A 25,547-nucleotide genomic window follows, 5' to 3' on the forward strand; every position below is an offset into this window, starting at 1 on the left:
ACAAAAATTTGCCCATTCCCAGCTGCAAGCTCACGTCCCACACATAACCCTACTGCAGCCCAGCCCCACACCCAGCTGACCTGCTCAGTGTGGGGAAAATGTCCCAAAAACTGCCAGGTAAGACTGGTAAAGCTGAAGTGATCAGCAGTCAATGCCTTTATTAAAACTACACCACTTTTAGATAAACATTTCAGTTTAAATTTCCAAACGTATCACTGAGCTGCTAACAGGAATGGTGGTGGTGGGGCCACCAAGAGCAGCAGTTCTCATGCTGGACTCCCAGCTCTGTCCCAGCAGGAGGAAGGCAGCCAGCCAGGCCCCATCTCAGGCTGCACTTTGCCCCAAGCCAGCTGCCAGCAGCAGCATTGACTGGAATGTGTGTGTTACTGTCCAGAGCCAGGTAAGTATTTCTCGTCTGTCAGTGCGATAAATTAAGGTTGACGCACTTGTATTGTAGTGGCACAGCTACTTCATGAGTATCAGAGGGTCAGAAACCTCAGGTACAACTGCACTAATGGCAGAAGACTCCTGGTACAAAAACAAGCTACTGTCTCTTTTGCAACTAGTATGAGCCTGCAGCTATAACTCTGATGCATGCTGAGCAGTTTATTACTATGCTGTACACCCCTGACCAGATCCTTGGGGCAGCACAATTCCCTTTGAGCACTGGTGATTAAACCTACAGCACCTGGGACTGTCTGTATGGACTGACAAGGGGTAGGACCCCTGCGAGGCAGTGTGTGACTGACTCCTCTTTCAGTGCAGAGCTCCTCAGTGGCATAAGCCAGCCCCACTTCTAGCCCCAAGCAGGGCAAGGACATCTGCAGAACCTCTTCCTGTGGGAAAGGCTCATTTCCACTTCTGCCTCCTGAACAATGGCTGTCAGAGGGACTAAGATGTGCTACTGGAAATGCACACAAGGCAGGGGGGAAGAGATGGGGAATGATATCCCAGACTTATTCTTGCATCAAAAACTGTATCACTGCCTGCTTTTAACTGAAGTGGAACAGCACTGCCACCAGGAACAGGAAAACCTGACCCAAGGAGTTAAAAAGTAGTAGAGGAAAAAAAAACCCTTGCCCTTCTCACCTAAAAGCAGCGCATGGCTGTCTGGGTTTGTACAGGGGTAATGGAAGACATCCATTCCAGCAGCCTGGGCACACACTGTCCATGGAAAAGGAGATCAAGCAAAAAAGTAATCTCAGTTTCTGGCTTAAACACCCATGTCTGCAGTTTATATACGTGTCATTCCAATCCTAATAGGAAGTACTTGTGAAGAAGGGGAGGAGGTCCACAGAGGACAGCAGGTATGAGAGCAAAAAATAACATTCAGAAGGAAAAAGGTACAGGAAAGATAAAAGGGCACTAGCCTTTCCCATTAAATAGATGTTTCAAAAGGAAGAACAAAAAAAAAAAAAATCTTTCATTTTATTTCCAAATGTGTGTAATTACCCCAACACTTGCAGCACTTTGTGACTGAAGAGCTAAATAAAAATACCTCTCCTGGATCCTCCATGTATTTGTAATTACAGCCACTGATCAAAAAGGAAAGGCAAAACATGTATTTTCTAGAAAGAGAACACCTCAAACTCAAGCAAGACACCTGCAGTAAGGAGATGTGGCAAAAGCCACTTGCCTACAAATGTATCTCTACATGATCCAAAAACAGCAGCAGTGTTTAAAAGTGAAAGAAACATCCTTGGTCATGACACAGTGTCCTAGGAACATCTGTCCTCAGCAGCACCACAAGGGATGGGCGAGGCTTCACTGCGCTTACATTTTTCACGGTTTGGTACTGGCTCCTGGGCTGTTACCACCCCTCCGTCCAAGTCCAAAAAGAAGCCAACAGCTTCTTCCTTCTGCCGTCACAGATGCTGATGCCAGAAGCTGGAGTTGCCAAGGGTACACATCAGGACTGGAATGGGAATCCCTGACCTCCTCTAGTGCCAGGGATGGAAGAACGGCAGACTGACCCACAGGGAGCGGGGAGGAAAAAGAGAGAGGAAGGAAATGAAAATCTCTGTGCTGACAAGCAGACAGTCTTCAGTGATGATGCTCATGTTCAGATTTTCCCAGGAATTCCCTAGAAAAGGAAATGAGAAAGCAGTGACGCTTGGCTCTCCTATACTCTGGTGCCCGCTACAGCCTGCAGGTCTTCCCGTTCCCCTGGCAAATACTATGGCTCGAGCAATTGCAGCTCCAGGGAACAGCACTGAGCTTTGCTCTCACACCCATCAGAGGCTCCCACTCAAAGAGCCAAACTGAAGCAACCGCTCTGCAAACAGATGAGCCAGGTAGTGCTCCCAGATTTCTGTGGCTCCCCTTCCCAAAAGCTGCTTTGCAAGGAGGTGGAGAGCTCTGACTCCTGTGCTAAGCCAGCCCTGGTGTAGCAGGCACAGGGTCTGCAAGGCCTCCCTCGAGGTCAGTTGCCTAACATAAGAAATGCCTGGTCATGATGACTGGACTAAGAAGCCCCTCTTCTGCCTTTGGACCCTTGTTATCTCTCTGTAAGACGGTAAGGCACTTTCACCTCAATCCTTACTATTAGACTGTTTCCCAAAACTCCTGTGGTCATGGTGACTGGACTAAGAAGCCCCTCTTCCGCCTTCGACCCTTGTTATCTCTCTGTAAGACGGTAAGGCACTTTCACCTCAATCCTTACTATTAGACTGTTTCCCAAAACTCCTGTACCCTATATAAACCCCTACTTCTGCCTAGTTCAGCAGAAAAGCTGTCACTAAGACCCTTTGCAGAAGCTGCCAATAAAGACGTCACTGTAGAACCTCATACAGCGCTTCTCCTCTCCCTCCCTATGCCTGCTGCTGAAGCACTTAGCAAGCAAAGAGCTGAAAATCACTAATAATCTGAGAATCACTAAAGAGCCAATCTCACTTAAGAGCTGATTTGCTAAGATTGCCTGCGGCTCTAGAGCCTGCCTAAGGGGCCCAGACAGGTTGTGCTTAACTAAACTTCGCTGTCTGGGACACATTTTCAGGGAGACCCTGAAAACCCCAGAGCCATGTTACCCCCTGATGTCCCCCACTGTGGAGAGCAAAGGGTGCCCGGGTGTCCAGCCCAGCCCTGGGCGCAGTTACCGCAGTATCCGAGGTAGCTCTGGACTCCTGTAGATGTACTTGTGCCGGTAGCCGAGCTCTGTGTGGAAGGGCACAAACTGCACCTTGTAGTCCCGGAAGCTCCGCGACGTCGCTGCGATGTTGTAAAGCTGAACCCAAGGGGAGGCAGGTGAGGGACTCGTGTCACTGCAACCCAGCTCCCCCTGCCAAACCCACAGCCCCCTCAGGCATGGGTGAGGGGCCCTGGCTTCAGCAGCTTTGGTAGCTTCAGCCTCATTTCACTACTGATTTGCCACCTCCAACACTAGAGAATCTGCAGTCCCTCTGGGCTATGTGTTTTACACCTTTCCATTACTGACTTCTTGCCTGGCTGAGATGTTGTTCTATCCACACCAGTTCCTCCCACCAGATCAGTTTGCAGAGCCACCTGTGTACCTTTTTTCCCAGATGAAATGGTACCACTGGATCATCCTCAGCATGAAGGATGAGCAGGGAGCAAGAAATGTATTTCACACTGTAAAACAGAAAACAGTGTCACCAAGGCTCAGAGCAATCCCATCATTCTCTAACACCAACACATGTACATTTTAAAGAAAACTGCAATGACAAGCATGTCGTGTGGGTTATTAACTACAATTTAAAACCTTATCTGGGCACCATTCATTTGATCTATAGAAAATTTACCAGTGAAAGACATGCTTATAAAATTTTCTTGCGGCTTAGACCAGAGAAATGTGGCTCACTCCACTGTAAATCATCACCCCCCTCCCCCCAGGTCTGGTTTGGTTTCAATACTGGAAACTCACAAATGCTCAGGCTCTTCAGTGAAAGACTCAGTGAAAGGCTTAGGCAAATACACAGCAAAGAAATATTCCCAAACATTCCTTCTATGTTCCAGTGCTACTGTTTAATGTGCAAGGTACACTCGAAAAGCATGAAATGGCCATGAAATGGCATGAAGCAAGTCAGCATATCCCTGAGTAGTCTCTGTTCTCTCTGTTGCATCTGTCCTTACTATGAACAATTGAAAAAGACAGAGCTCCACTGTGCTGCTCTCAGGGCTGTGAGAGTAATTGAAATCACTCCAGTAAGAGCAATGCAGCAACAAAAAAAAAACAGAGTGCAGTCTCTCCTCATTGATGCTTGCCATGGCTTACTGCAGCCACAGCTGAAACCCACAGCAAAGAGGGAACTCACTTCTCATCGTTTGCAAATTTAATTCCACTTGTTGTGATGGGGTCAAGGAAGAACCAGTCAAATCCAGGGAAGTATCTGTATATCTGAGAGGAAAAATGTGCATTAGTGGCAGGCACCAGAAGGCCATTGATACAAAGAGCACTAACAGGGCAAGCCACTGCCATCCCATAACATCCCTTGGCTGCTGACCAGGCTCTTTGCAGTAAGACTGCCCCTGTTTCCACCAGCATTATTTTTCCTCCCCTGGCCTATCTTACCAGCCTGCTCAGGAGCAGGCCCTGAGGGTGCTTGCACGGTCAAAGTCTCCAGGTGTCATGCAGGACTGTTGGCAGTTCTTCCTGGAAGAGCTTTTTTCCAGGACACCTCACCAGCTTGGCTGTATCTGAGGCCTGACTGGGTGTCTGCTCAGTTCAGAGCCAGTCCATTCCCACGCTGGACACATGGCTCTGGCACTGCTCATTGTGTTCCCAGCAGCTGTTCCCAGTGTAGTTCTTTACCCCAGTGTTTACAGATACCACCACTGCCCCACAAGTCATGCAGTTAGCTCAGCTCCAGCGCTTCTGAAGGTTCATTTCCATGCACACAGTTCCATGCCACCAGTGTGAGCGTCACTGTGTACTTGCCACAGAAAAGGGATGACTCCGCGCCTCCTCCCGGATGTTGGTGAATGGAGATTCCAGGATCAAGGCATCCGGGGGCGTTTCTGAAAAGCCAAAGGCAATGTGCTGAAATTCAGGGGTGCAGACAGCCAGCAAGTTCAGGCTCTGCCTCCTGAGTGCAGCTGCCACCACGGAGCACCAAGGACAGCTCTGTCAGCGCCCCAGAGGTCTGCGGGAATGTGGGACAGCGGCCGGCTGGCGGGAGGCCATCCACGTGTCACACTCACCTCTCTCGCAGAGGCGCCGCACCAGATTTGTTGCGACTCTGGAAAGAAGAAGGAGCATTGAATTGGCACAGGCCCTCTGCAGAGCAGCAGCTCCAGAGGTGGCACAGGTACAACTCAACAGCCACAAGGTCCATCCCAAACACTGCTCCAGGTCCGGCAGCTGGCCCACAGCAACCTGTGTCCCCATCAGCCTCACGAACCCGACTGCCCCAAGTGACATCAGGGCCTGTGTTTTAAGTGAACAAGTCCAAGGAAGAAACACACCAGGCATCCCCTCGGATGGACTCCTTTCACGTGGCCCTCAGGCTCCCAGCACATCCACAGCAGTGTGACACAGCCTCCTACCTCCAGACCACAAGGGCTGACCAAGCAAGAGGGGAATGCAGGGTGTAGGCAGAGGGATGCTGTGTTCCAGGCAGCTGGAGTGCAGCATCCCAGGGCTACACTGCAAGGAGCTTCCCTAACTGGGACAGAAAGCAGCAAGGTCTCCCCTATGCATCACCCTAATGGGACAGGGATATTTCCAAAGTTGCCAAGTCCTCCAAGCACAGCACATTTCACAAACCTTTAACTCCAGACTGGCTGCGATCACTAGAGAACTCAGCTGGGGACCAGTCTCAGGACACTCTGACTGCAGTGCTGGGAAACATCACAAGCATGCTCTGACCCAGAAAGGGATTCTGAACAGGGCAAAAAATATAGAGGACGAGCCAAGAAAAAGTCTTTATCTTCTCTCACACTAAGCAGGGTGTTTAGTGTCACAGCAATGAAGAGCCACTTCCCTGAAATGCCTCCCTGTCCCATCATGTGTTTCACAGCCTTTGTGGTCTTACAGTTTATCTGTACACAACTCAACTCAAAGGTAACTCTTGTGTTTGCCCTCTGCTCCTCCACCAATCACAAGGGCAAGAGCATGTGGTGCTGAACATGACTCGCCTCCAGACAACCATGGAAAGGAGGAAGAAGGAAATAAAAACATGAAGGCAAAAGCACTTGACACCTTGAACTTCCCTGTACCAGGCATATTCACGCAAATATCAGAGGTGGCCAGCAGCATAGTCATGAAAGCATCTGCCCAAGCACTGATTACACACAGCATGTTCATCAGGACAGGAGGAAAGCACAAGGCACACACAAGCGTGGCTGGTCTGAGAGACTTTTAGAATACCAGAGAAGTCTGATGCTCTGCTCTGAAAGACAACCTGCAATCTATTATTCTAAGTGTCTTTCTAGCGTGAACCCTGCGGACAATGAAGGTTCAAGATCCATTGCTGCAGTCATTCACTGTAGCCCTTCTCACTCTGCACAGCGCAAAGGGGGAAGCCACCCTCCAGAAATTATGCCACAGATGCCAAGCCAAGCCAGCCCAGGGATTACTGCAAAACAGCACCTTCATCCAAGGTCAGTGCTTAATGTTCTTTAGAAGCTGCTTCTTTAGAAGTGCCACTAAGATTAGATGCTTACCCTGTGCCCAGGGAGTGTCCCCATATATAGACAGGGTTGTCTCCGCTCCGGGCTTTTATCCAGTCGAAGACGTGAAGGGCATCGTAGGTCATTCCCCTCTCTGAAGGGCTGCCTATTGAATCACCCCAGCCTGGAACACAAAGAGTCCTGCTGAGAATCGCTCCAGCTGCTCAGCAGAACCAGCCTGCTCCTCCCATGCAGCCCATCTGCAACTGCAAAGGGGCCTGGGACATGGGTACTTGCTGCTCACTTCCATGATTTGCACCTCCATGATTTGGGGCTGAAAGCCCTGGTTGACTCACAGTCATTTAATCCAGGTGACTTGGCTGTCTGCCAAGGAGTTTTTGTAGATTTAGTCAACAACAAAACCAAAGATTGGATCTCAAACACTGCTGCAGCAGCATTCTCGCACGTACCCACCTGCAACAGCTCAGCTCCCAAACCTCCCCTGCTTCTGCATGCATGTGACCAATTTGTAAGTGGAGTCTCTGACAGCACAGGATTGGATGCTTAGGGCCAAAACCCAACCATGTCTCACAGAGCTGTTGTGACATCAGATTGTCTGTGCTGTTCAATCAGTGCCCTCCAGCAATTTTCCACCCTCCTGACTGTTCTGGCTCCATCACCATTGCAGCACATCCACACATTGTATGCTCTTAGCAGCCAGCACCCCACATCCCTTCTGATGCTCAATAAGCAGCCAGAGAAGCAGCTGCCAGCAGGACTGAAAAACAGGACAAGCTCCTACAAATAAACTTCTCCCAGGTGTCTTCTTGATAAAAATGCAATGGATTAATTTCTTTCCTGTATCTGCAGTGGCATTACACTGCAGCCATGGCTTCAATACTAAGAAGGTAAAAAAGGAGCAGCAGATGCCTGACTGCTGGTGCAGAGGTGCAAAGCAGTCATGGCTTCTGCCAAGTATTGTTAGCAAATCATTTACTCTGTCTTATCTCTTCTACGAGCTTTTAGAAGGAAGTAAGTGCAAATTCAGTTCCCTGTGTGACCTTAGGAAAGTCAACTAGATCTTATCCAAAAGGACTACACCTAGGCAAGCCCACCAGCTTCCACATGTGCCCCTGGGGAGTGCCTTCAGTGGATGCTGTGACAGCCTGTGTGCCTGGCTCACTCTCTGCTCCTCAGCTCCCAATCAACAAGCCCTGTGCACGAGGACAGACAGGAGCCACAGCCCACCCAGCTGGACATCAGGAAGCACTGCTACACAGGAAGGCACTGGAAAGAAATTTCTGGAAATTCTCTAGATACCCATGAGGGGGAAAAAAGAGAAGCAATACCCACACCTAATTAGCTGGCAGCCAGGGTTTGTAGAAGAAGCCCACATACCTCGATAATCGAACGTCACCACGTGGTACCCGAGGGAGCTGAGAACCTGGAAGGCAGAGAAACTCAGAACCCTTACAGAGTCCTGCACACCAGCCATGCTCTTGCATCAGGCCAAGGTGCAGGGATTCATTTTATAAAATTATTGACATGGTAAATGGCCAATTTACAGCTTTTCAATGTAGCAGGCACAGAGCTTTCCAAACCCTAATCTCAGCCCACTGGTTTTACTCTCTGTTTGTTTCCTGGAGCTCATATCAGGCCACCTAAGATGTTGATTATCCCTTTAACAGCTTTGACCTTAAGATCTGCAAATATCCTACTGTTTCCCCTACAAAGACTTTCATGTTTTCCAGTGAAAGAGTACAACTGCTTCAATTACATTACTCAAATTGGCATAAATGTAAGAATAACATATAGGAGCCCGTGGCTTAAATGTATATCTCAAAAATGTGCAGTTGCTCTATTACAAATATTCATGTTATAGCCAATGGTAATCCTAACAAAATCTGTTACAAGTCAGTAAAACCACTCAATGTTAGACCACCTTGCTTGGAAAAAGTGCCTTGGTAAAACCAATACAAGCATTCCAAGCTACCATTGCTTGATATGAACCTGATAGCTCTGTGGTAGACAAAAATCAACACAAAGTTACAAAATTATTAAAATGTTTCTCTTGTGGTCTATGTATGATACATTATTAAAAAAAAAAAAAAAGCAATATTAGTATTATGCTATACTCTAAAGAGGAAATATAAAACCAACACCCTTTCTGGTGGTACTGAGACTGCTGTAGTCTACAAATGAAATTACACTTGTCAACTAAGTGTAATTATAAGTAATATAATAGCACAATTATAAGAGCTTATAATTATAGCACAATTTTAAGAGATTACATGTATTGGGTAGATTTATAAACAATTAAACAACCACTTTGAGGCACACAGTATCAAGTGGAACTCACACAGACAAATGACTGGAAAGGGAGAGAGCACTTCCATTGTCCCAGCAGACAAATTAGATGCAGCAGGACAGCTGTTTCCAATGGAATCATTATATGACATTTTTATATGTTCACTCACACATTGAATTCCCTGACTGGACATGCAGAAGATGAAGTTTCTTCCTGAAACGTTTGTTTATTAGCTTTATAATGTGGTTTTACTGCTAAGAGATCATATACAATCTCACTTTTTCCAGGCCATTAAAAATTATTTAATCTGTTGAGAGTTCACCTGTCTTCTATACATGTTTTGTGTGTTGAAGGCCTATTAAAATGACCAGCAAAAAGGACAGCATCCCAAATGATTCACTCTGCTGGAATAAACACAAACCTGGAGTTTCTTAAAGGAAATGAAGTATCACTTGCCTTCTTGGAGTTGCTAAACACTATTTTCTAAGCAACCTGAATTTAAAAGATTTTGCAGCAGGGGATCTTGCATTAAATTGCAATAAAGCTTTATGAGTGCCAACACTGACACAAATAAAGAGAAGAACAGACTCAGACCTCTCTGAAATGAACCAACAGAAACAATTACGTCTCTTTTAGAAATGTGTGATAGGAGACCAAGAAATTGTGTGTGGGAATTTCACCCAAAAGAGAGTTTAATAAAGTAAATTGCCCCTAAAATCATTAGACAAAACACTCAAAGCAGCTGTGTTCTCATATAACTCACACCATAGTGCTACACCTGGGGAATTCATTGGGTTTTCTACAAAAGCTTCTGCACTTGAGATGGCACCACTCATACAAATGCACTGTGCCTTAATTAAAGGGAAACCCAGGCTGAATGCTCTTAAATGGTAGCTTAAATTAGTACACTACTCAATCAAATTGGGGCTGTAATTAAATAAAACTTGATTTTTCCCAGAAACTGTGCTGGTTAGCTCAGCTGGAGCTGGCAGTTAACAACAGCAAATAAAAGACCTTTCAAACACCTTTGAAGAAGGGAGAAGTGTGTTTGCTCACAGCTTACAGAGCCTTTTCCATTACAGGCTTCCTACTGGAAGGACACTGAGAGCCCCAGGGGCTGTGCCTGTTGGCAGTGGGCTGTCTGAGCAGTCTACTGTGCACACCTGAGGTGTTAAAGCAGCTGTTTGGACAACACAGGCAGCCACTCACCTTGTAAAGCTCCACCCGGTGATCCCCTCCTCTGGCAAGAGCCATCGATGAAGAAAAAAGGAGAGAAAAAAAGAAAAATATAAAACAAAACAACCAAACAAAAAGAAACAAACACAACAACAAAAAAAAAAAAAACCAAACCAACCACATCTGAGCACTTAATTTTCCAGAAACATATTTCCCAACTGCCTCAGGCAATCTAACAAAAACATGCCAAACATAAGAAACACCATAAATGCTTTGTCACAGGCTTCAAGGAGACAGCCAGGCTTTGCTGAGCTGTGCAGGACATAATTTTGAAGTCAACTTCTCCATGTAAATCTTGCCTCACAGCAAGTAAAAATGAACTTTTCAACCCACCCTGCCATCTGCCTTTTCCAAAGCCTGTAATACATCCAGAACAGCTTGTCCCTTTTTGCTCTGCCTACCCTGATCTCTTGCCACAAGTGCTGCCCCAGCCAGTAGCCCTGACTCTCAGAAGTTTGATGCTCCCAACAGAAATCATGACATTAAGCCAAGCAGGTGGCCCTTAGATTTTCTCACCTGGTTCCAAGCACAGGGAAAGAAAGGACATGTGCAAAAACACGAGCAGAGAGAAGCAGAAATGAAAACTGTAAAGTCCAGGGGAAGAATTTGCTTTTATTTTTAAATATAACCTGAAACCTAGACAATGGAAAGGAATATGAGTGTGCCATTACATACCTTAAAATATAAGCACAACATGACATGGCTAATCCATACTCAAACTTCAATCCAGTATTGGTATAATAGTGAATGTACTCTTGCACTTATGAGACTCCAGAACTTTCATACTATGATTGGCTTGGTCAGCCTCTAATCCAAAATGCCAGATCTCCCTCTAAGAACACATGCACTTGCCAACCAAAAGCTGTCAGCTCCAACCATGCTAGAAAACACCTAATCCAGTCAAAAACACTCAGGGCAAAATGCAAGGGGTTGCTTGTAAGTCATTTTGAATCACACAAGCCTGAGGATGATGATCCACTTGCTTGAAAAGTCACCTTCCACATGCACACATTTGTGCTTTTTCATGCTTTCCTTGAAGTGCAACAGAGGAATTTTTTCTAAGGGGATTGAGTACACAACATTTTTGCCTCAGCCTCAGATCACTCAAGTCAAACCAGGAAGCCAAGGCAGTGCCTTTTACTCGTGGTTAATGCAGCCTGCAGCAGTAAAGCAGCGCTGGGACAAGTGACTGAATGTGCAGCACAGAAACAAACACACAGAGACACACATTAAATCTGAAATGGCAAAGCCAAGACACCTCCAGCTCCTCCAGAGCACAGAGTGAAATGGGAAATATGCAACTGATCCCTAGTTCAGTCCTTTATCTCAGCAGCACTTGGGGGAGTTGAGAAGGAAATCTAATCAATACACAAAAAGCAGAGATACTGGCCCCAAACAGACACCATCAAGCTGCAGACCAGTTTCCCTTAGTATTATTTGCTACACCCAATCAAGGCAAATAATAAAAAAAAAGTGAAGAAATATTTGAAAAACAATGCTACAATTTGATTAAACCTTGCAATGCATCAGCACAAGAAGGCAAGGGCAGTTTGCAGAAAACCCATCTGTTCATGCATTTCCTGGGTTGCAGCACACAGTTCCACACTGTGCCCTTGTAACAAGAAAAGCACACTGCTGAGACAAGAATTGGTGTGAAAAATCTTCTTGTGATGTAGAGGCTAGCAAACCTTCACTACCAGCACAGCTAAAACTGTTTCTTTACTTCACATCATGGAACTTGTTTTCCTGCAACGTTGCTGCTCTTGAAGAGTATCTATGGGCAGACATCAGCTTCAAAAGAACATGCAATCAAGGAAAAACATCCCAAGAACTGGCACTCAAAATTCAGCAGGAGACTGATACTCGTTTGTAAATGCATATTTTTAAGAGAAAGGACAGTGTTCTAATAAACAAACAAAAGAACTGTAACATGTGGAGAGGTGTCAGGAAGAACATGATCCTGAGAAATATCTTCACACTGCATTAATGGTATTTAGCAACCAGCAACAAAGTACAGAGAACTGATCTGCTACTTCAGCCAATAAACAGTCAACTATAAAATTAGAAGTGCTAGAAGTGCTCCTGGTCCAGACAAATGTCCTGGACAGATGCAGTAATGAAACAAGATCAGCACATAACCTTCCTCTTTCCTTCTGATTTTCCTTCCTCAGAATGTGTTAATTACCAAAATAAAACTCACAAAAGGAACTGGAAGGTTTATTTAATGCCTGTGAGTCACATACAGAGAAGCACTAATACCATCCCCGTCTCAATTCAGACTACTGTACTGCAAAGAAGGACTTTCCATCACCTGGTTCAGGAAGGGTCACAGCCTCCTGGCTTCTAGCAGAGGATACAAGGTAAACTAGAATATCAGATATCTCTGACAACTGCAGCAAATCTATTCACACATTCAATAATGGACATGGATCATCCCATAAAATGTATGTGCCTTCTTTTAAAAGGAGAAGCACCAAACTAATTTTAATTTTATTTTGGTTTTAATTATAAAATAGTTTGGGCTGGAAGAGACCTTCAAAGGCCATCTAGTCCAAATCCCCTGCAATGAGCAGGGACATCTTCAACTAGACCAGTTTGCTCAGACCCCCTTCCAGCCTGACCTTGAATGTTTCTAGGGGTGGTGCCTCTGCCACCTCTCTGGGCATCCTGTGCCAGTGTTTGACCACCACCCTCCTGGTCAACAACTTCTTCCCTGTATCTAAATCAACCTCTTTTAGTTTAAAACCATTATCCCTTGTCCTATCACTACAGCCCCTAAGGAGCTTTTCTTGTCTTTCTGAAGGTGTGGAAGCTGTGACAAGCCAGGAAAACACATCCTGAAACAAAGCCATCATTAGCTGACAAATGGTCAAATTGTAAAGGCAGTGGCTACACTTATTTCTACATTTTACCTCCATCACCACTGCCTTCAAAATGTAGAGCTGTCTGTGCAAGGCACTGAACTTCAAAGGCACAATTACTGAACTTCCTGCTGCTCTGGCAAAATAATCACAGTTCCTCAGCTTTTATGGCACTTAATTACTTCAATTAACATACTTATATACCATAAACAAGATTCACTGCTAGGTCAGCAGATGTACAGAATAATCAAAGGCAGTTGGGCTTGGAAAGAATGTTCAGTGATTAAGAGGCATATCTGACTTTACAGCCAATCTGAAGAAAAGGAGGAGCCTAGGCTCTGAGGAGGAGATAAAATGTTTTGTTTTCAGGCACAAGGTTCTTGAAGGTGTAACATTTTAGCTGAAAAAGTTACAATCTACAAGAGGCAGGAATTTTTAACTCCCAGCAGTTCTTCTTCAGACAATGTACCTAGGTGGCCTGCGAGAAAGAATTCAACAGCGGTGGAACAGAAAGAGGAATGACAGACTGAACAGAAGGCAGGCAATTAAACTGGATAATCAGAATACAAACACAAGCAAGTACATGCCCACAACCATCTGAGTTGTGAGAAGGGGGCTGGCTTACAGCCATCAGAAGTAACTTGAGCGCTCACACGCCTTTTCACCTGAAAGGCAGAGCAGCTTGCACCCACCACAGCAATCCTCCCCAGATGCAGAGCTCCGAGCACAAACCAGCAGGGGGAAAGCAATGTCAAAAATGGACTTGCTCGCATGCAGCCAGCAGACACCAAGGTCTTGAAGAGGTAAAAAGCCTCAGTAACTGAGAGACTCAAAAATACAACTGTTCTGCCCCAAGACTTTTGCAAACTTACAAACAAAGCAGGCTGAGGACTTTGTTTCACAAATGTACCAAACACAAGACCTTGCACTGGGTTTTAAAAGCAAGGTTCCAAACTTTTGTGAAAATTTTCCATAAATATCAAGATAAATGACAGCCTCTGAATTGCCCCCACAAGCTGGAAGTTCTGTTTTAGCAAAGATACACAGTACACTTGCAAGGGAAACAAAATACAAATCTCAAAACTGCAATAAAATCTTATTTAACAGCTTAACATGTAGAATTTTAATTGTGCAAGTGAAGAATCAAACCACTATTTATCAGGCTATCCTGGAAAGATTGAAGTTTTCAAGTTTCTAAACATATTTTTCACTAAAATTTACTTAAAGGAAAGCAAATGTCCTAATGATAATTACAAGAACATCTCTATCCCATTTAAAGGTGATGTACCAGTGAAGAGAAAATCTCTACTGCATTAAAGGACACATCTAAGTTACACAGACAACTGAAAACTCCAAATCCTGCACTTCACAAACTGAACAGCACTGTCTGCATTAAGCAAACACCCCCGTCCCTCCATACCTGACACAATCCAGGGAAGCAAGGAGCTAAAATGAATTGTCCTTACCTGGGACCAGAAAACCATCTCTGAGAGAAAGAAATGACAAATGAGCTCTGACACTGTCACTTGTTTTGTGAAGAGTGTAAACTGTGTGTTCCGTTCTCACCCACTCTCCAAATCTTACATATGTTTTATGAACAGAATTTTCTTCCTCCTACTCTGAACACTTTGATCTGTTTTCATATCTTCCCCCACATGTATTTTACAAAACAAAATACAAATCAGAGTTGAATGACAAAACATCTAACTCCATGGGTCTGGTCTGATCTGGAGGCAGGATCTTTGTAGTGATGCAGACCTGTAACCTTTATAATTCCAAATTTGGATGTTTCTCTGAATGCACAGGTTGTCTGACTGTGTTTTCTGCATTACTGATCCTAGCTCAGATGAGCCCCAGAGATTTGCATACTTCTCAACATGAACTCGGCCACTTGGCAGAGGAAAATACAAGTATCCACAAATGAGAGCATGCACAGCAAAAAGACTGAACAGGCAACATCTAGAACAAAGAGAAGGATAAAGATGCATGGCACATACTGCACAGAACTGGATTCCTTACCAGACTCCAATGGTTACATCCTCCTCTGGCTGCAAATAATAATTACAGGTGTGGTTTAAACCTTGATCCTGTGGTCTTTTCAAGTCAATGAAATATGGGACCCTCACTGAAATGAAAAGAGAAAGAAAAAAAAAAAAAAAAAACATTTTAATTTTAATTTATTTTCTTACAAAACTGCTTAATCAAAGCACTGGAGAGTTGTACTAACTGGTCTGCTGTGCTGGGAAGACCTTTTTGTGTAAAAGGATGAATTTGCTACAGCTGTGATTTAAAACATGAACAGCAAGGAGAGCAAGGTAAGAAGACACAGGAAATTACCAATAAAACAGGGAACAGGCTAAAATTAAGAGAAGGTGGGGAAGACAGAACTTCCTTTGAGAAATATTTAACCATCTCTGTCCAGTCTGCTTTATAAATCTCTGCTGTATCAGTGACGTGGGTTAGCTGATTTGGATTCAGTCTTTTCCCACAAAATGGAGCTCCACTACAGCAGAACCAGGAAGTCTATCTCCTTGAGATTCAGTGGTACAGCAATTAACACACCAAAGCTTTTGTGCTATTGACACAAAAATAAATACTGATAATGGTGACAGCCAAATCTCACTTCACTTACCCTCTCAAAAACTGTTAAACTTCACACAGACATAAAAACCAATGCAGACAACAGCCAATGTTAACCTGACAAATGTGGGCCCTCAGACTGCAAATCTTTATCTGTGCAAGTGTCTGCTCTTATGCAAAAGCATTTGGGAGTGTCCCAGACAAGTCATGCATGGCACCACCACCTGCTGCACCTCATGAGGGCTGTGGATCCTCTTGGATCCACACAAGTCACTTCTACCAGTGCTCTGGGAAAATCATGCAACTTCTCCGTGCCTTTGTGGTGGTCTAACATCAGCCAGAAATTCAGATCCTTTGTATCCCCAACTCCAGAACCCCAGAGGTTATCCTCGAGTCTCTCCAGGTACCTTTTGTCAGAGACTCCAGGAAGGACCATCCTCCCAGCAGCTGAGCACGGTACTTACATCTTGTCCTGTCCTGCCTGGCCCAAGAGCTACTGCATGGGCAGTCTCCTGTTTGATCTGTTCAAAAGCTTGTTGTTTTTCAGGGCCCCACTTGGAACCATTCTTCTTCCATGTCACAAGACAGAGAGCTTAGAGTCTGGCTGTCCTCTGGGATATGCATCTCCCAAAAACCCAAAGCTCCTAGGAAAGCTGTGTTTCCTTCTTGCTGGTTGGTGGGGACATGGCTGCTATTCTGTTGACCATGTCCTCTGGAATCTGATGATGTCCATCTTGCCTCCTGGGCAGGTCCCCTGACCTTACTTTGTTCTGTGGCAAAGCTGGCCTTGAGGAGGATCTGGATCATCTGCTCCCTTTTCTCAAAAACTTCCTCTGCTGTATTGTCCCAAATGATCATGTCATCACTGTACTGCAAGTGTTCTGGAGCCTCATCCTTTCACAGTGCAGTCTGGATCAGTCCATGGCAGGCAGGGAGACTGTGTTTCCACTCCTGGGACAGTCAGTTCCAGGTGTACACCTCTCCAGGTGAAGGCAAACTGTGGCCTGTATTCTGCTACTGAAGGAATGAAGAAAATTGCATTATGGTGGCATCACTGACATTTTACCACCACGGCAGGTCAAACCACAGCGTGCCTCGTGGTGTGAACCCTCTCTTCCAAGCAGGGATGTGACTGCTCTCAGCAGCAGAGACTCTGGTCTGTATTGGCAGGACATGGGACATTTCCTCCTTGAATTGCCCATGGTCCTCCTTAATTTGGTCCTCTTAAATTTCTCCTTTAATTTAAACTTTTCATTCCTTGGACAGTCTTTTCACGGATGAGACTCAGGCTCATACCAGGGAGGAGATGTTTCCTTCATACAGCAGGAGTTTGGGAACCAAATTGTCCACCTTTTGGTCTCCTTTTCCACATCAGTGCCAGTGAGCTGACACATGACGCTGGTGTGCTCCAGAGGAACTTCCAACACACGGTTTGTGTACACTGGATGTCATCTGGGTTCACAAGGAACTGCTCCTTCTTTGAATCCTTACAGATCACCTCCAGCACAGCTGATTCTCTCATGTACTGGATACCTTGCTCCACGGTGTCCCACTTGTCTCAGTGCACTAAAAGGTCATCCTTGCAAAGATATCTTTCCCTCATGCTCCACAGGAGCCACTTCCAGAGGCTGAGAGTTCCTGGTCTTTTCCCAATCCCCAGCCAATGCCAGCATCCTGGGACAGGAACCCAATTGCCTGGCTTCCTTGGAGCAGCCAGGTAACCAGGGACTCACCTCACAGCTCACCTGGGGGTAGGGATCAGGTGATTATCTCTGGCCCTGCCTCTTCCTCTGCTTGTGAGGGCCCTGCTTCCTCTTCATCACTCACTACACAAACTGGTTTGGTCTTGGATTTCTTGTTCTGTGCAGGGCCGACTGCTCCTGGCACAGGTTCAGTCTGGTTCAGCTGCAGTTGATGTGATGAGCAGTCCAATAATTAGCAACCAGGGCCCAACACATTGCAGCAACTTCCCCCTTTTTGGAACTGCCACAGTGATTTTCTTCCAAATATTCTGCCACGTTACCAAGGTCTTGTATTTGTTCAGGGGTGAACTTCCAAAACCGCTGGAGCAGAATACTCCTTCAAAAGCTGGCCCATTCTCCATGCTACTCCTGACTATCCACCTCCAGGGCAGGTTTCTGGACAATTTCCCTAGAGATCTCTGTCCTGACTCTAAACACGTTGTAGACCATACTGAGGAAACCTGGCAAACACAGCAACAAGAACAGGCTACAGGACAATTATTTTGGTCACTTGTCAATGAGCAGAGGCAGGAACTTCGGTGAGACCTAACAAAGCTCTGCAAAAGCAAAATCACTGAAACCTGCACTATTCAGGTTATGTGGACGTCAGTTCTGACAATCAAAGCACAAGAGCTGCCCTGCACATGTGGACACTTCACAGCAGCCACGATCCAAGGTGTGAGAAGATGCAAAGCACGCAGTCAAAATTAAACAAGTTATGTAAAAAACAATGTATCCATAGTTGGTCCTTCTAGCTTTGACAGAGAGGAAGATAATTTTCAAAATGTCATTATGAAATACAAGTAAGATTTAAATGCAAATTTAGATTGCTGGGTTTAATTTCACTTGCTTGCTGTCTACTCACACAACTGTGTGGAACCCCTCAGAAAAACACATCTGACATATTACACAGTTTTCCTGAAGGAAAACTCTTTTGGCTGAAAATTGGCTTCAGTTTGGTCACTATTTGTACAAAGACATGCTACAGCAACCACCAGGGCCACACAGAATGCTTTCCAAACCACAGTCAGGGGTAGTTTACAACCTGTGAAAGTTCATGTCCTTCACAAGCTGCTCACATGCAGGGTGAAAGTGAAGGCAAACAAACCCAAGACACCCCTCCCCTTGTCCTCTCACCCACACACTGACCCACCCATCACTTACCAAAGTTTAGGAAGACCAGCTTTGCCTGAATAGCAGGGCAAAGTTTTACTAGAAATGGGATGGCTATGTACACTCCCAGCAACCAGAGTAATAATTTCCTTAATCGAAACCATAATCCGTATCGCCTGTATAAAAGAAAAAAAAATAGAAAGACAGAGCTGAATACAGCAGAATTTTTATGGAGCAATTTTCACAATGATCTGCATGCCTGGTGGTTTTGAAAATCTGGTCATTTACACCTTAAACAAAACCTAACTTCAAACAGTTTGTGTAGCCTCAGTTGTTTGAGAGAAGCAGAAGTAACCAAAATACCAGCTGATGACATACAGCTTAGAAAAAGGGAATAGAAACTCCCTACTGATTACATTTTAAAAGACTCTGTAACAAGAGCTTTCCTTCCTGCTAACTTAGCAGATTTCAGAATCTCTAGAATGCATATCACATGTTCATCTCCAAAAAGTAACCCAACCATACTTCCATTTAGATCACTATCAGATTTTGTTCAGTTAGATTTTCACATATTTTGAGGAACTGTGTATAATGAGACTGATAAAGTTACACATCATCTCATGTACAGACTGGAGCAGACATTCTGCCTTGTCCAGCTAAAAGGATAAATATATAATAAATTTCATAAACTGCAGCATTATTCTCTAAGAATTGCCCCAACACCATATCTCTATTTTCTCTTGAGTATTCTTATTAAGAATAAGCTACCAAAAAAGAAATCCTAATCAACAAAAAAAAACTAACAAAAAAAAATCAAGTAATACACAGCAGCTAATCAAGCAATATATCTCAAAATTCCCTTTATTGTATCAGAATAACTACCAAGTACATGCTCAGATGTGTTCTATATATGCACATATGTTTACATAAAGGCATATGTGTAATGATTTAGTTGACCAACATTTCATGTGCACTGAGGTTTCTCAACCAGCCCTGCAATCAAGAACTAAAATCCATGGGAAGCCTTCAGGCAACACAATTTCTGTTCCTTTTCAGCAGACAGTCTTGAGCAAGAATCATGTTCCATGCCAGTGAGCAAACAGTTCTCAGTGTTGGGAACTGCAGGCAGCTGAAATCAGAGAACAATCTTTCCAAAAGGCATGAAATTATTAATCTCCCATTTGGCAATTCTTGGAGCTGACACACTAAACTTGCTCTAGACTAGAGCTAAGAGGGTTTACCCATTGTCAGCTAGTTGAAATTGTCAAATAGAGAGCCTAAAGGTCTGGTTTTTACACATTTGTGCAAGAAAAACGAATGTACACACAGAACTGGGATGGAAATAGTTTAATTATGTACCAAAATTTTCAAAATCTCAATAGCTTTTGTGGTCCAAAAGCCAAGATTCTCAGGAACACTTTTTCAGCACAGCAAAAATGGAGACATTCCAATCTCCCCCTAAGTTTTTGGCATGATTGCCGAGGTGCTCACGGGGAAGAGGATATCCTCTCATTCATCCAAAACCTGCCTTCACCACACTACTACATGGCTGCAAGTGCCTGTCTGCCTCCTCTCACCCTGGAACCACGTTCTGGACTTCAGAAACACGCACTGCCAAAATTAAAGCCCTTTTCTTCACAAGCTAAAGCACCTGTCATTTTTCAAAAGGGGGAAAAATCTATTACTAAGACACTGTCACCCAGCTGTGGCTGCATCAAGCCCACGTTGAAAGGTTCAACAGATTTTTATACTTCCCACTGCAAATTTGACAATGAAGAGGTAAAGAACTCCATCAAGGCTTCCAGTGACATTTCCACACCTCAAGCCCAGTTTCCTAAAGAAAGAAAAGCAGAAACAGCAAAGGACTAGCAGAGGAAATGATACAAAACAGGGGCTTTAGAAGAACAGCAGTGAGTACCAAAGCCTCAGACCGACCCACCTATGCCCACAACTTTGGGTAAAAAACCCACACAACATTTGGTTTGGGCTAACCACTGAGCTGATCATTGCTCCCTACTCTCAGATTAAACCCAGCTTTCCACAGCCACCTCTACATCAGCACCTACCACCTATTTTCATAGCTGGAATGGATTTGTGGAAGACAAAGGGGGATCACTAAAGGATAGCTGACATTTAACTGCTGAGCAACTGAAATGTAACTTAGCTCTCTTCAATGAGAACAGTGTGTTTTGTTAAAACACTTTGTCTAGTTATTTTTTTCACTTAGATCTACTCCCTTTCATCTCTCCTTATTGGCAAAAAGGGAGTGGTTGAAGCTAAAAGAGGAGGTAACTCATTCTGGAGTGTCCCTGCCTTCAATTTCCTTAAACCAGGACACTCTGTCCTCACCCCGCTCCCAGTAACAACCAGAGTACAGGGGAGCAGCCAGGCAGGATGGGGCTTTCCAGCAAGTTTTCCTGCCTGGGGCCTAGATCCTGCAAAAAGAGCCAAAATTCCCAGGGGAATTTTGCATGTGCCAGGATTTCACTCCTACAGAATAAAAACCCTACTCGTTTAGGAAGACAACAGGAGCAGGTCGTAACTCCTCCAGGCACAACCAGAGCACGCCAAAACAGGGGCTCCCCAAAGATCTGGGTGGCAAAGCACTTCCCACAGCCCAGCCACCAGCTGGAAGCAGGAACACAAAGCACTGAGGAGGACATGGCCCAGGTAAGGCTGGCAGAGCTCAGGAATGATTCCAGTTTCTCCTTTTTGGAGACTGAACTGAGGCATCCCTTTCTCTGCTCCCATGCCCCACGTCAGATGCTAATGAGCAACATGACATTTACACCTCATCTCCAGGGAGATGTCTACTTACAATGTAACCAGGGCAAAGCTCCTATCCACCAGACAGCTTTTCTCCTGATAAATCCAAGAATATACGCTGAAGTACAGACATTATGAAATTATCAGGTGAGCAATTTAGCTAAATTAAACTCCTATCGCTTGGTAGAAAAGCTATTTCAGGAAATATGTGCCCTGCAAAAGGAAATTTTGGTGTGCTCAGGCAAAAGCAACATACTTGTCACCATCTTTTCACCAGAAAACTCAGCAGGTCTTAGTTGGAAAATATAAGTGATGTAGAAAATAAGAAGCTGCAAACTGAAGATATTTAAGAATATCAGAAATTGATTTCCTGGACCAATATAAAGCAATGTGTAAAAAACCTCAAAACAACAACACAGAACACCCAACCCCAAGTCAGCTCAAAATAAAATCAAATTCCCAGCATCACATTTTCCCCCCTGCTTCACATTTTCCCATTTTACCAAAGGCTTTTTCCCAACATCTGGATTCTGTCCAAACACAGGCAAAACATGAAGTAGTTTTTGCTTCATGCACTTTCCTGAAGTGAACATGGAAAAGCACATTCCCTCTCCAGACATACTTAAGTCTGACAGAAGGAAGTCTTTCCTGGAAGTGTGACATCAGAAACAGGTTTTCCTCATGGCTTACACCTGGATGAAGGTCCCACATCCACCCAGAACAAGCACATTTTGCATTTGGGCACAGTGTGAGTATCTGGCTGGCAAGGAGAAGCTGGGGGTCCCCTCGTGACAGCTTCTCCTGAGTGCAGCCCCCTCCTCTCCAGGAAACCTGGGAGGTTTTTCATGAACAATGCCCAACCACCACACTCCTGTGCCATGCCCTGGTGGCATCCAGATTAAAATAATTTCTCCTGCAGATCATCTGAATCATTTCTACACCAGGAGTGTTTCCTTTAGCATCTCCTGATCAGATGTGCTACCAGGGTGAAAGGGCAGGCCAAGGGTGAAACAAGAGAATAAAACTGATCCCGTCAGAGCTGCAGCAGAGCAAGGACAACATTTCTCAGAACCACACACAGGCTGTGCTTGCAGTCCCTAAAGGATCTAGAGACAAATGCACCCACAGCCCACCTGCCCTTTGTGACCTGCCTGGGGCAAGAGTGAAACAAAACCCCTGCAGACACCAGAGCATGAGGCTCTGTTTGTTCAGTGAATGCTGTCACTCTGGCTGGCTCTGGAGCCCCTCGTGTCCCCAGCTCTCCAAACCAGGAGAGCTCTCCCAGCAGGAACTCAGAGCACAGGATGTGGGAAGCCAAGAGCTTGATCACGCAAGGTACCTCCTGATCACCAGGTGACAGAAGTGACTTTATGGGTGGTAGAGGAAAAAAACAAAATACATGGCATAACAAGAACATATCCCCCCACTTTCCTAACAGAAACATATTAAAAAACCCAAATCAATACATTTGTTCCCTCAGAGCATAAAATCAGGAGGCAGATAAAGACATGAGCAAAAGATTCAAAAAAATGAGGGCCAAAGGAAATTTAAAGGACTGGTGAGATTTTTTGGGGGTAAACAGAGTTGTATCAAAAACAACCTATTCTACAATTTGGAAACTGCAGCAGAGTCCCAAGGCATACAGGGGCACAAAGAAACACGAAGAAACAATACAGCAGTCATGCAAAAGCCCACACATCAGGTCCCTAGCTAGCCTTCCAGCTTTCCTTGCTAGCTTTGTTTAGAACAAGTGATGGTTTCTAGCCCAGGTAGGATCATTAAGAGGACTCATCTTCCTTTTCTGCAGAAAGCCTGGACAGTGCTGCTGCACAGGCCCCCTTGCAGGTCCTGAAGGATCCTCCAACCTCTTCTTCCTCCACCACCTGAGCCACCCAATCCAATTAGGCTTTCATTGTATTTCACTTGTTCCTTCTCAAAAAGTTAAAACAGAAAAAGGAAGAAGCCTATCAGCCTCTCAGCTCCTGAATTTGAGTTCACAGGCAGTGTCTCCCCTTTCCATCCGGACTTGGTACCAGCAGCTTTTGGACAGCTTGAGCAGCAACACCCAACAATGCAATTTTCCACTACAAGATTAATATGAGTTCTTTACCCTACGGGTTTGCTGCAAAAGCTGCTTTATGTGCAGCTCAATGCAAACTGAAAAGATGCTCAAGTCCAGGGGTTTGCCCTCTCCTGGTTTCTGTGCACAGTGAATAAACCTGCATGGGCAAACAGGCAAACACAACTCATTTTGGGCACTGATATAGAAAATTCTCAATGAAAGCTGCAGCCAACTCTTAATTCTGCTTCACTGTAGGTACTGTATAGAGAAATGGGAGATAGAATTATAGAAAATTCATCCAATCCTGAAACAGATCTTCCCTGAATCGACGAAAGCCAGTGGAAACAGTAGTATTTGCCAGAACTCTAAGCATCTGAGTGACTTGATCCCTCCCTTTGGCACTAAGATCCCTTTAACAGGATGAGTTCTCTGCAAAACAACACAAAGAGAAAAACCAAATCCTCCAAACACATCTTCCTATTCTAGGGATTAAGCAAACGTCTGAAAAAAGGTCAAACCCCAATCCTGGAAACAAGACACAAATGTAAAGGCATTGCTCTTTCCCCCCCTAACCCCAACTTATTTCACAAAACAACTAAAATATCATGTACAAAAACTGCATAGTAAACTGCATTCTCAGAGAATTTTAGTTTCAACCAGTTCCTGAAAACTTTTGCTCTTGGAAAGATCTGGAAAATAAAATAAAATTACCTCTACTAGATTCCTTTGCCATCTCTTACAATAAAGTTCCTTAAAATCTTGAACCTTTGCTCTTCCTGAAGAAATATTCTAGTCTCCCTTTCAAAAACTAAACTGCAGTAGAGCACTACCCCACCAGAAAGGAGGCTGGGGGTGTACAAGAGGATGGGAGGGGACACAGCTGAACAGCTGACCCCAGCTGACCAAAGGGATATTCCAGACCATATGGCATCATGGATCAGCATACACAGCTGGGCAAAGAAGTAGGAAAGGAGGGATGTTCAAAGTGATGGTGCTTGTTTTCCTAAATAATTACTGGATTACTTAGGAAGACAACTACTAGTCTTAAAATGTGATTATTTCAAGCAGCTGCATGGTGCTGAGTTGACAGCTGGGGCTAAAACACAAGTATCACTTATTCAAAATAATGAAGGTACTCTATTGCACAGAGCCATGCAGAGCATATTTTTATAAGGATAAAGGACTCAGCAATTTTTCAGACATCCAGCAGTGGAATTAATTGTTACTGACACATGCCATATCTGTGAAAGACATGATTTGCTTTTTGATGTTTCAAAAGACAGTCTGATCTTTCAGCTATTGGCATGAGGTAGGAAAGTCCAGGTACCTTATTTGTTCTTTGACAACTTCTATAATTCAAGTACAAATCCATCTGCATGTAAACCCAAGCATTAAGAGATCTGTTGTGTGGAAGTATCAGTCAATTAATACAAGGTACACTATTATTCTATGCCATCAAAGGTACAGAAGATGCAACAGGCAAGTTTATACCTGATCCTACTGCTCTCATCACTGTGGCATCTAAAATGTTCATCGCTTGACTTAAAATAAGCATTTTAACTCAGGGACTGTTTTAGTCATGTCACAGATACATGAACAGCAAAGAGGCTACAGGAGATCCCAAGAAGCCACCCAGTCCCTTCTCCTCATCCTAGAAAAGACAGAGTACCTTACACAGCTGTCCACTTAATTCCTCCCACAAACACTTGGCAAAGTGTGACAGCCCACACTTCACAACCTCCCTCTGGTGACCCAGAGCTGAGCTGAATGGGCTAAAGTTTGCCAGGTTCATGCAACAAATCAGACTGGCTGCATTCTCACTGAACAGTGATTTTTCACAGAAAATAAGAAGGCTACAAGAATACAAAGAAATCTCAATAATTTGCCCACTGGACAGAAACAGAAAAAGCTACCCAAACCTCAAAATCTGGCTAAAGCTGCTAAATGCTTCTATCTGCATCAATGGAAAAGTGGGAGAGAGAGGTGAATAAAACACTAAGCAAACCTTCTTAAATATTTGCCTTAAAACTAGGATGAAGCAAGGTATTCAAGCCTCCATCAGCAGAGACCCAGCCCCAGAAAAGCTACAGCACTCCATAGTGTGTATCCAGAAGCAAAGATTTGGGATGTTCTGCTGTTTCTCTTTAAATTAAAAGACAAATTAACAGGAATAATTGGCTTAATAAGGTACGGGAAAGGCAACAAATATAAAGCCTATGGGTTTTCATTAAAAAATAACCAAAAAGACAAAAGAAAAGCAAGCTGAGCTTTTTGATAATCTCTTTAAACAAATTCCCCTACTTCACTACCTT

At 44.4% G+C, this 25,547-nt stretch overlaps 1 protein-coding gene across 1 annotated transcript in view; it reads right to left on the reverse strand.

Annotated features, from left to right (window-relative positions):
• Positions 1 to 133: 133 nt before the first annotated feature.
• ABHD12 (abhydrolase domain containing 12, lysophospholipase) overlaps positions 134 to 25,547 on the reverse strand; it is a 37,118-nt gene continuing 11,704 nt past the window's right edge. Inside the window, exons 2-12 of the mRNA XM_041468155.1 lie at positions 18,459 to 18,583; positions 14,992 to 15,097; positions 10,085 to 10,151; positions 7,966 to 8,011; positions 6,622 to 6,751; positions 5,158 to 5,195; positions 4,895 to 4,974; positions 4,272 to 4,354; positions 3,510 to 3,588; positions 3,096 to 3,223; positions 134 to 2,083 (exon numbers count right to left, since the gene is read on the reverse strand). Coding sequence (XP_041324089.1) covers positions 2,044 to 2,083; positions 3,096 to 3,223; positions 3,510 to 3,588; positions 4,272 to 4,354; positions 4,895 to 4,974; positions 5,158 to 5,195; positions 6,622 to 6,751; positions 7,966 to 8,011; positions 10,085 to 10,151; positions 14,992 to 15,097; positions 18,459 to 18,583 — 922 coding nt within the window. The 3' untranslated portion in view covers positions 134 to 2,043. The remainder of the gene's footprint in view (positions 2,084 to 3,095; positions 3,224 to 3,509; positions 3,589 to 4,271; positions 4,355 to 4,894; positions 4,975 to 5,157; positions 5,196 to 6,621; positions 6,752 to 7,965; positions 8,012 to 10,084; positions 10,152 to 14,991; positions 15,098 to 18,458; positions 18,584 to 25,547) is intronic.

Source organism: Pyrgilauda ruficollis, unplaced genomic scaffold (assembly GCF_017590135.1).
Source record: "Pyrgilauda ruficollis isolate IOZ18807 unplaced genomic scaffold, ASM1759013v1 scaffold211, whole genome shotgun sequence".
Classification (NCBI taxonomy): domain Eukaryota; kingdom Metazoa; phylum Chordata; class Aves; order Passeriformes; family Passeridae; genus Pyrgilauda; species Pyrgilauda ruficollis.